Source organism: Diadema setosum, chromosome 14, assembly GCF_964275005.1.
Source record: "Diadema setosum chromosome 14, eeDiaSeto1, whole genome shotgun sequence".
NCBI lineage: Eukaryota > Metazoa > Echinodermata > Echinoidea > Diadematoida > Diadematidae > Diadema > Diadema setosum.
In genome coordinates this window covers 39,119,119-39,130,010 of record NC_092698.1, presented here as the reverse complement: position 1 = coordinate 39,130,010, position 10,892 = coordinate 39,119,119, and the positions used below count along the sequence as shown (strand labels likewise).

Genomic DNA, 10,892 nt, shown 5'->3' with positions numbered 1-10,892 from the left:
TCAGAGGCATAGTATTATTCATTGTGTTCAGCCATTGTTGAATTAGTTTTGAATACATGCCATTAGTAACATTTTACCTGGGTTATTCAAGGTGGAGTCACAACCAGTACATATCTAAACAACTAGGTGAGTCGATCCTTTTAGGATCACCAGCTTGAAACTCAATGGGAAAGGTAGCTAGTAGTATTCAGTAAAATAAATCCTTTGTTTGGTGATACCAATTAGTGCTTCTTACTTAGTATGGTTTTATGCAAGTGCTAAGTTTGGGATGCTCTGTACTTGTGACATGACAGTCATTTTAATAGCTGAAACAGTTTTTAGTTTAGCATCCTTCTGTTGGTCTATTGTTTGAGCTGAATGTTAGTCTGTATTGGGGGAAATGATAACAAATGTTGTGAAGTGCTGGTTTAGACTCCACTGCTTTCTCATCTTTCTGAGGTCATGGTGTTGATTTTATTTTATGGTTTAATAGAGTCATGTCACATCATTCCCATGGATCTTACTTTCATATCAGAGATGATGTCTGCATCCCCAAGTCCATTCGAATTCCTTAGTCACTCAGTCCATGCCATCTACCACACATCAGACTTGATACATTTAACACATGCAGGCTTGCGAGGCCTTCATTGTCACTCATGTGTGTTGTCAAGTCATGTTGTATGAGAGTAATTTGTATTTTGTTCGTCAAAATATAATGTTTCAAGTTCAAATCTTTCTATCAGCTGGGTTTTGATCGCCATGCAAATTGTGTAATTGAGGTGAGTACAACATTTTTGATTTTAGATACTCGTATGATTCTTTTGATATGAAGTAGCAATCTTGATTGTAAGTTAAGACTTGGCAACCAGTGTCTCACACAGTAAAAATCAATACGGTATGATTTATGTGTGTCCTGTCATGATATAGAATCTAAATGACAAACCTGTCTTTGTTATTCATATTTGCTATTTTTGTATTGTAGCACATAAACTTGTCAAACTTGTCATTGTTTCATAATGAAATGTGGCATATCACTGTGAAAAGATGTACAGAAGGACATTACACTTTTCTGTTCTGATTGGTGCCAGAATTGGTCATATGGCAGACTCTGCTGCAAGGGAGCAATTCAATTATTTCTTTTAGCTAATTATATCCTAAAGTCAATAATTGACAGGAACTGAATGCCAGGTCTTGACTAGCACACAGTGCAGGGTGTTACAGACCAATATTTCTCCCACTTAATGAGCCCCATATTGTTTGTTGCAAGTACGTTGACAACAAAATACCTCATGGTTCTTTTGTCTCACTGTATTCAAAAGAACAAAAATACTGAGAAGCAAGTGGACATTTGGGTTTGTAACACTCTGTAGTGTACAAACTGCCATTATATTGATGTTCTGATTCAAATATTGTGATAACAATATCAAGTAGCTACTCCATTGTACGATTAATGATTGGTTTATTCTTAAACACATGTTATTTCCATAATTTTGGATACATTGTTGTAAAGTATCAAGTATTCAATGATTTCCCTTGGATTAGCACCTCTTTGATAATGTTAACTACATGCATTGAGTAGAATAAGTGGCAGATTATTGAAAGTATAAGAGAAATTGTTGCAAATTATTTCATCATCATGAAGTATTGAGTTGAATTAAAGAGTTTGGGTGTATGAAGAACATTTGATGGGTACTAGATCTTGTTCTCTGTTAACCCAAAGCAAAAAGTGGCTTCCTTCCTTTAATTTACAAGATCCATACTAATGTTACTTTTCACATTTCTAACCATGATACTTCTTAATTTACCACCCGGTTTTTATCTAACTACGGATAAAATATACCTAATTCATTGAGAGGGGGAAAAAAATGTTTGGTGGAGGAATGCTGTTCCCTCCCAGGCTGTTTCTTCCTGTCTGTGAGCACCTTGCATGGTATGATGACCCACAGGCATGCTTAATGCTGATGTATTCAACAACGCCCAAGCCGACAACCTACCCTGTGTGTATCGTGGTGTACTTAAACTCCATGATGAGGTATGGAGGCAGGATGAATGCACAACTTGTACCTGTACCAATGCTACCACAACCTGCCAGATTGACTCCTGTCAGGTCCCAAAATGCAAAGAACCTATTACTGTCCCTGGAGAATGTTGTCCCCGCTGCCCTCTTGGTGAGTTACTGTCTTCTAGCAAGATGGTCTCCTTCACCATCTCGCCCTCCTCCTGCATCCTGTTGAATCCTGGCCAGTTTCCTTCATCCCGTGTCTTGTCTCTTTCCCATGGAAGCATGAATCTACCAGTTGCCCTCTACCACCTTGTCCATCACCATTTTTCAAAGTCCAACCCCAACTCCTTCAAATCTGTCCTTTTGCAGCATGTGTGCTTTATTTTCATGTTTTATTCTGTGGGAGCATCCTGAAAACTCATCATGTTCTCCCTCACGTCAGTGTCTTGAACATTCGCCCAAATCCTCAGAGCCTGTCATTCCCCTTGCTCAAACCAACTTTTGTTGTCTCCTGAAGATGTATTGTTCCTGAAGTCTAGTTAGTTCATGATTCATATCTTCTGTTTTATAGCCTTTTCTGTTAGGACAGAGAGATCATTCTTGCCACAGTGTCATCCTTCCTTTGCTTTCATGATTAGATATAGTAATCAAAGGCTAAATAGAGAATCTGTCAAGGAGCTGACAGATCTCTGCTGACTTCCTTCAAGCTACATGCCCTACTCTCATAGTTGGACATCCGGGCATTTAACAGCAGTTGGAGTGAAACAAACCAACAGTCAAAGTATATTTTAGATGAAATTATCTTCTTCACTGCCATAGCTGACTTTCAAATTCCATGTAGCGATCAGCTACGATTCATCTAAACATTTCAGAAAGCTACAAGAAACATTTTGTATAGATCAGGTAAAAGAACTTAGATCAAGGTTCTGAAAGCAGACTCTTGTGTTGTCTGTTGCTGTATCATCTCGTAGATTTGTACACTACTGTGCATGCACAGCATTCACAGCATTTTACACTAGAGCTCTGCTCATGAACTGGACAGACAAGCTGCTTGTTTTCACTCCAGCTGTACCGGAAGTAATATATACCTCAACATGAGAATACCTCTGTCACCTTCTAATCCCTTCCATCCATTAGCTGATTTCATATCTCTGCTGTATGACTTTGCCCCAAAGTTTCAAAACAACAGTCTACCTACTCCTCTGTTTTCCTTTGTACTCCTTCATCATGTTGAAACAGGGATGATTTTTTATGTCTGTGTTCTTGCTACATTCCTAGATTGTGGCAGATGTGATAATATTGACCAGTGAAGTATGGTGTCTTGCCTACTTGTTATCCAGTTGGCTGCCCTATTTGTTGATGTGATATCTAATCCACTTCTATCCAAAATATTAGCCACCACCCTTTGCAGAGTAACTGGTTCCTTGAAGTCATCCTAACAGAGCATGCCACTATTGTCTCTCTGTTTACCATCCTCAGCCATTAAAAATAATCCCTTGAAACAAGAGTTGAGAGATCAACCCATCTTTTATTTGCTTTTTACTGTAAGACAAGGAAGGAGGTTATGTGCCCTTGAATGCATTATCTCAACCCTTATCCTAATTAAATCTTATCGTGCAATGAAAAATTACTATCTTATTTCGTAAACCAAGGGTTTTTGTACACTGTCCAAATGAACAGCTCTGTGATTGTTCTATAATACTAGCTCTGTAATTGTTCTATAATACCTTGAGAAAAGGCTGTATATTTCTTCAGTATGTTCCAAGGAAGGTCAGTGAAAGAAACTACTTGATGATGTTTGAACTGCACCAACTTGAATATTTGCCTCGCAGCGGTGACTATCAGAGGTGTGGATGTAACTTTGAGTCTTCCACGTCCCATTACCGAGGGTCAGCTGAACGTGGTGCCCCTGAATGTGGACATTGACTATCTGCAAAAAAAGTCATCTGATATTGTGGGCAATGGCTTATGGAAGCTCAATGCTTGGGGATCCCTGCGGGCTGATGGCACTGGGCCCGAAATATCCTTTGTGGAACAGGCTTTGTCGCCAATACAGGAAGACACTGTGTTTGCTCGCTCGGCACCTTTCTTCTTTCGCAATGTCCAGTACAGTTTGGACATGACAGGGACCCAGTGCTCTGATATCAATTACATTTGTGCACGCATCCGCAAGGGAGATAATCCAGAACCAGATTACCAATTCAAAGGCAAACCTAGGCAGTCATCTACTTTCTTGGACTGTATACAACTGGAAGACTGCATCGGTAAGTAGCAAATGTACATTTGTGGGAGTGAGATGGTCTTTTAGCTTGGCAGTAGGAGCCAAGCCCAGTATGTATTTTCTGTAAGATATAAGTATGAGTTCATGTGATGGGTGAAAAGTGTGGCTGTGTGCTAGCATTCATTTCAACCATCATCATGTCAAATTCTGTTGCAGGTTTTTAAAGAATTCATTCTAACACTTGGTCCATTTTTTTTTCTTAACCAGCTGTTCATCACTTTCATAAGACAAAACATACCATTATTTTTTATCAAAACGTCTAATTCCATTTTCCATAAATTCAGATAGTTAAAGCAATGTCTACTTGTTTTTATCTCTGTGCCTGTGTGCAAAGGGATCTAATGGTAACATCAGTGATCAGCCATTTTTCACCAAAGATTCTCCCTGGAAGTTGTGCCTTGTTCCTCACTTCATTCATTTTGTCCCGCAAAGGAACCCCCTCCCCAGCAAAGAACATGAAAATTGAAAAATAGAGAGTGTGAGACTAATAATGGTGAAAGCAGGATTTATGTAAATGCATCCAGGCTGATGAAGTTTCTTGTTGGCTGAGGGGGCAGTGTATTTTAGGTCAGTGGCTGTCATGGTGCCTCTTCCTTGTGTAGGAAATATTTATTAGCAGTGTGTCACCAGTTACTCAGTGAAGTGAGCATAGGGTAAGGTTTGTGGAAACGGCACTGGCGATGCACTAGTACTTGTTGTTTGAATGGCTAATGTAAAAAAGGGAAAGAAAAAAGGAGGATTTTGGAAATTGTAGACACAGAGTAGAACGTCAGCGATAAACAGGCCAATACACTGGCATGAGGGTCTGAACGAATTAATGAATATTTTGCAGAGAGGTAATAGGCGGAGTTTTTTTTTTTCTTTTTTTTTTTCTATTTTATTTGTGTTCTGATATCCCACCTGTTGGGATATGTGTTATACTAACTGAACCCTTTTTTTAACCATTGAAATAAATGCAATTTAGTCCATACACTTTGATAGATTTAGGCAGTAAGGCATGCTTTGTTATTAATCCCCCATTAGGCGGTGGGGGTATCAAAAACTAGCTTCAATATCCTCGCCATTCTATTGTCATGGTTATTGGTTATTAAATCTGTTGTAAGGAGAAATTTCAGATCACAAATCTTTTTGTTTTTTTGTTTTTGTTCACAAATTTATAGCGTACACCATAGGAAGCTGCAATGTGAATAAGATAGTACCGTACTATGTATGTTAGTCCAGTTCTGTCCAGTATGGTAGTCCAATTCTGTGCAGTTGAAGTGAGGTATCCCTTGTAATTGAGAATTTATGATTCTCTTAACTGAAGTTTTCTCCAGCACTTTGCAGAGCAATTGTAGTAAAATTGGAGACTTTCTTGTGTGTATGTAATCAACTGTGCTCCAAGTGTTCTTTTGCTCTTCATGAAACTGAAGATCCATGCTTTTGACAGCAAGTTCTCTATGTTTACTATCCCGGGATATTGCAGGTGTCCAGCTGCGGGGACTGACATGGCAATTTCGAGCAAATAATGTCATTGCGGGAATCCCTAACCCACTGAATGTCACAGCAACAGTGAACTTTGTAGATACGTCCCGCAATGTTCGTGGAAGGAACTTGTGGCGGCTTGGCATGTATGGCAGTCGAAATAGTGATGGTAGTGGAGAAAAGTTTAACTATGTGCGGCAGACTCTAAATGCGCTCGAGGGCTCCTTACCATTGATAAATGCTCAGGATATTGTCTTCAGTGAAGCACGAGCGATGTTCGATGTGGCAGCCATTGGGTGTACAGACTTTACCTACATGTGTGGTGAATTTACCAAGGCAGACAACCCAAGTCCAGACTTCAGCTTCTCTGTGTATCCAACAGGAAATGTGAAGGTTACCTGCAAAAGGTCGGACTGTCGTGCAGGTGAGTGATTTCTTGATGAAATATTGATATGATTTGACATTGCCTTTGTGTGCAGGTGTCTTTCTTTTCAGAGTCAGCTGAAATATGTGTAGTAAACGTTCCCAAAAATGTTGGTTGTTTGTAGATGTGGTGTAAGTTATAAAGAATTGTAGCTCGGACTCTGGGGAAATGAAGAGTTTAATGGCAATTCAAAAAGATTGATCACACTTATATTGATGGTTAAATGGCTTATGGGGTTGATAGTTAGATAGTCTTAAAAAATTACTGGTTAAGTATGGAAGAACTGAACTGGTCACCTTATGTTGGTAGATACAGTTCGTATCCTTTGTAATGCTGGTATTGATCATCTCATATTTTCTCAAAATCAGTTGCAAACATCGAGGCAGTTGGTGCTACTCCAGTCAGAGGAAATCTTGTGGCCGGAAGAGCCTCCAATCCAATAGAAATGTTCATCACTGTCAATGGCTCTGGTGTTGGAGTGGCTGGAAGGAATTTATGGACAATGACTGCATTTGGTAGTAGTAACTCTGCAGGAACTGGTCGCAAATACTCACAAACTTCACAGCTTCTGACTCAAGAACAACAGAATAAGATGCTGGAACCTACGAAAACTATGGAATTGGGCAGAGTTGCAATGGACATAGACATGACAAACTATGACTGCAGGCAAGTTTCGCATGTCTGTGTTACATTTGGCAAGTCACAGGAAGCAACCACAGTATTCAGTATGGTACCAGTACCCAATGCTGCAGTGCTGACCAAGTGTGTGCCATACCAATGTGCAGGTAAGTCTAAAGAAAACATTGTGATCACAAAGCAGTAGAAAGAAGCATAAAGATGTAGAAAGTGGTTCTAGTGGAAATGACAATTTGAAGTTATTGTAAGTATGCACTCTTTCACAGCATTTGAATCAAAAGGGATCTCATCTACATTCTATTGTTCTTGTATATTTATGCCTCTGACCCAAACTGTGAAACAATATTCTTATCCAGTACATGTAGGAGCTATTCAATAGCCTTGTGAATCCCTTTTTCAATCCATTTTTCGAAGTAATTGAATTTAGCTTGATGAAATGGCTGTGACGAGGCGATGGTTAATGGGCCGTTAAAGATTGCCCCATCACTCTACAGGCATGCTAACCTGGAAATATGAAACTGCACATTACTTGAATATGAGACCATTCTGAAGCAAATAATTTTCACACAACAATAGATGTATAATATACTGTTAAATGAATCCCACAAGGATTGGAACAATCATCCCCCAGCATTACCAGTGATTCCCACTGATCAGTTACTAGCCATCTCCTTTAAAAAGTGTCATTACAATGTTCCACTTCAAAAAATTTAGTATCCCAGCGAAGCATGATGATATTGCCTTGCTCAGATTATTGAGAAAATGTCTCCAGCCAAGATTTTAATGAACTATTTTTCAGGACATTCCTTCTCCTTGACAGGGCCATGACTTATAAATCTCTATGTAACAATCCTATTCACAGTGGCAACGGCAAGATCTCTCACTTGGTCCTATGATGCACCAAGCATTGTTCTGGGCCAAGACAGTTCCGTCACCATCGATGCACAGGTCTCCTTTGTGGACAATGAGGCAAGAGTCTCTGGCCGAAATCTATGGCAAGTGGGACTGTTTGGGAGTAGAAGCATCAGTGGGATGGGGCAAAGGATTGGAGAACAAACACAGATACTTCGACCAAATGAAGCTGCTACTAGCCTGGGGCCACGGTCAGATGATGGTCTACACATGCTGGATATCTCTGGCATCAGAACAACCTTTGATATGAGCTCCATTGGGTGTGGCGCTTTCCTCTACTTGTGTTTGGAATTTGGACAAACAGCTTATCCAAACCCACCTTTTGAGTTTGCCACTGAAAGTGGTGCAGATTCTATCATAAGCTGCAAGCTGCTTCAATGTGAGAATGGTAAGGAGTGCTTGATGTGAAAAGAAAAAAAAAGCACTTAGATATTGGCCCATTTACAGGTGTGATGTCAAACAAAATGAATAAACATTGGCTATTTGTTGCAGTATAAGTAGAGGTGTTCTGCTGTTGTTTCCTTGTTGTGGGGCAATAGTTTAAAAGGTCTGAAAATATCAAGGTCATCTGAAAATATAAAATACAGGGCATACAGGGCATGAATTGAATCGCAGCCTTTTATGAACTTAATTTCTTATCTGTTGGTGAGGTAAGGACATTGTTCAAATGAAAACCAGTACCAAGTGACATATGTTGATGTGGAACCAACAAATCCATAAGATGTATATTCACTTACTGTTATGTATGTGATGGCTACAATGATGTGTATACAAATGACAAATTGACAAGATGACATCTTTGAATTGTTTGAATGAAAAAAAAAAAAGAGCAATTCATATTTTCTTCACTGTTTGGTCGTAATGTTTTCTATTTACAGATGTTGTCTTGACCGAACTGGATCTCTCACTGGTTGACGGGAGGGTCTTGGATGCAAGACCTGAAAATCCACTGACCCTTTCCTTAGCTGCAACACTGACAGGACCTGGGCTACAAGGAGAAAACCTGTGGGAAGTGTCCTTGTTTGGAAGCAGTGAACCAGATGGGCTTGGTCCTCGCTTTGGTGAGATGAGTCAAATTCTGGACAGGTACCAGCAGAACCAGCCATATCAACCAAATGAGATCCTGAACTTCGGCAACATTGATCTGAACTTCGACATGACATCTCTAGAATGTGCCAGAATCAAACACATTTGTGTGGAATTTGCTAAGAATCCTGACACATCTGTGGCGTTTGTTCTTCAGGCAGCAGATGAGAACACATGGATATCCTGTGTGCCAGTCCCATGTGAAGGTAATCTTGTCAAATTTGTCAAAGGTTTCAGGAAGACTTTCCTTTTGTCATATTTCTGGACATGCATACTGAATGTAACCATTCTCTCTTAAAAAAGTAAAATAATGAAATAAAAATTAGAGGAAAACCAAATCATAAAAACTTTTTTTTTTACAAGACTTGTCTTTGCTTAATGTATCCAAGTATTAAAGGACAGTAAAGATATTTGAATGTTTGCTGATAATGCATGGGGACAAGTTCAATTTCTTTTTTTAATTATAGAGTTTGAGACAAAGGTAGTTAAAGAAATAATAAGTTTGTTCGTTTTCCATCATCATCATCAAGTGACTCTTGACTGACTTTGTCTGAAACAGCTTCTTTGTGTCATATGATGCCAAATATATGATGAGTAGTGCTCTCTCCCTCTTTGACCAACACATTCTGCAGGTGTCATAGCATCAGACCTTAACTGGAGCTACCAGGCCCCGGAAGGCATTGTACTTGGTGCTCCCATTCCAATTCTTCTTGATGCTGAAGTAAATTTCACATCGGTGTCCTCCGACGTGATTGGCAAGAACTTGTGGGCTCTGACCCTCTTTGGCAATACAGTGGAGTCTGGGCGTGGTGACATTATTGGCATTCTTCAGGGTAACATCCTTGGCAACAGGCAAGCTAGCAGAAACTTGCGTGTAGGGGACACCAGTCTACAGTTCAACAATGTTCAAAGCCAGAAGGATCTAAGCAGGATTGGCTGTCTACACCAGGGCTTTCTTTGTCTGCAGTTTGGACGCGGAGCCAACCCTAAACCACCATTCAAACTGCTAACTACCAATGGAGGAGACTCAATAGTTAGCTGCAAGAGAGTTCCTTGCCCAAGTAGTGAGTATCTAATTTTTGACATTACCTGCTTGTTTCCAATACTGCTAGCTTCCTAGAGCAGGTCATCATTGGAAAATATTGTCACTGATGTATCTAACATGTCCATGGTTTAGCCTGCGAACAAAATCATAACTATCAAGATCATGGCTATCTCATTTGATATTTAAGTTTTATTTGTTCTTTCTCAATCTGTCCTGATGATAAAATGATAAAAATCTATTGAAAGAGTTCAACCTAAAACCTTTCCACATGAATTATCACAGATAGAGACAATTGTGGAGTGTAGCCCATTTAGCATTGTTCTTATGTTATTGTATTTGTCTTATTTACCAGCTATTGAACTACTGCAAGTTGACACCAACTTCCAGAGTGGCTCACTGATTGAGGGCACCACTAGCAATGAGATCATTGTATCGATGAGTGCAACTAGTGCTCCGAAGTCCAATGGTGTTAGTGGAATAAGCTTGTGGTCAGTCACGGCATTTGGTAGCCAAAGTCCTGATGGTATTGGCGAGAAAGTCAACCCAGTCTCTCAAGTTCTGACAAGTTCTCAGAGCAGCATGGACCTCACTCCTGGTGGAACTATCAACTTTGGTGATGTGTACGTTGACTACAGCATGGATGATGTTAACTGCCGGGATATCAGCTACATTTGTTTGCAGTTGGGAAAAAATTCTGGATCAAGCCTTGAATTCACAATCATTGCAGAGGAACAGAATATGATCAGCTGTGAACCAGTCTCTTGCTCAGGTACTTTAATTTTTTATCTTTTCTGTGACTCTTGTTTGAAGTTACTTGCTTAACATTCTCAAAGACTTGCTTAACATGTGAATGCTGCCAGTAAAAAAAACCACCACATTATTTGAGGTTAAGAAGTAAGGCATAATTTTTCCCAACTATGTGTGTGATTAGATTAATATTAAGCACCAAATCAATAAATGTGTGTGGGTCTGTACAACTTGCATTATAATATGCTAATGAATTGATCAAACAGAGCTGGAGTGGATCTGTAATATTATTGTATTCACATTTCTGTATAGATTT

The 10,892-nt window shown here is 39.5% G+C and overlaps 1 protein-coding gene across 1 annotated transcript in view; it reads left to right on the top strand.

The window, feature by feature from the left end:
* Positions 1-1,893: 1,893 nt before the first annotated feature.
* Positions 1,894-10,892, top strand: part of LOC140237501 (uncharacterized) — a 51,082-nt gene continuing 42,083 nt past the window's right edge. Inside the window, exons 1-8 of the mRNA XM_072317429.1 lie at positions 1,894-2,147; positions 3,814-4,245; positions 5,728-6,150; positions 6,519-6,935; positions 7,649-8,086; positions 8,577-8,990; positions 9,417-9,848; positions 10,182-10,598. Coding sequence (XP_072173530.1) covers positions 1,928-2,147; positions 3,814-4,245; positions 5,728-6,150; positions 6,519-6,935; positions 7,649-8,086; positions 8,577-8,990; positions 9,417-9,848; positions 10,182-10,598 — 3,193 coding nt within the window. The 5' untranslated portion in view covers positions 1,894-1,927. The remainder of the gene's footprint in view (positions 2,148-3,813; positions 4,246-5,727; positions 6,151-6,518; positions 6,936-7,648; positions 8,087-8,576; positions 8,991-9,416; positions 9,849-10,181; positions 10,599-10,892) is intronic.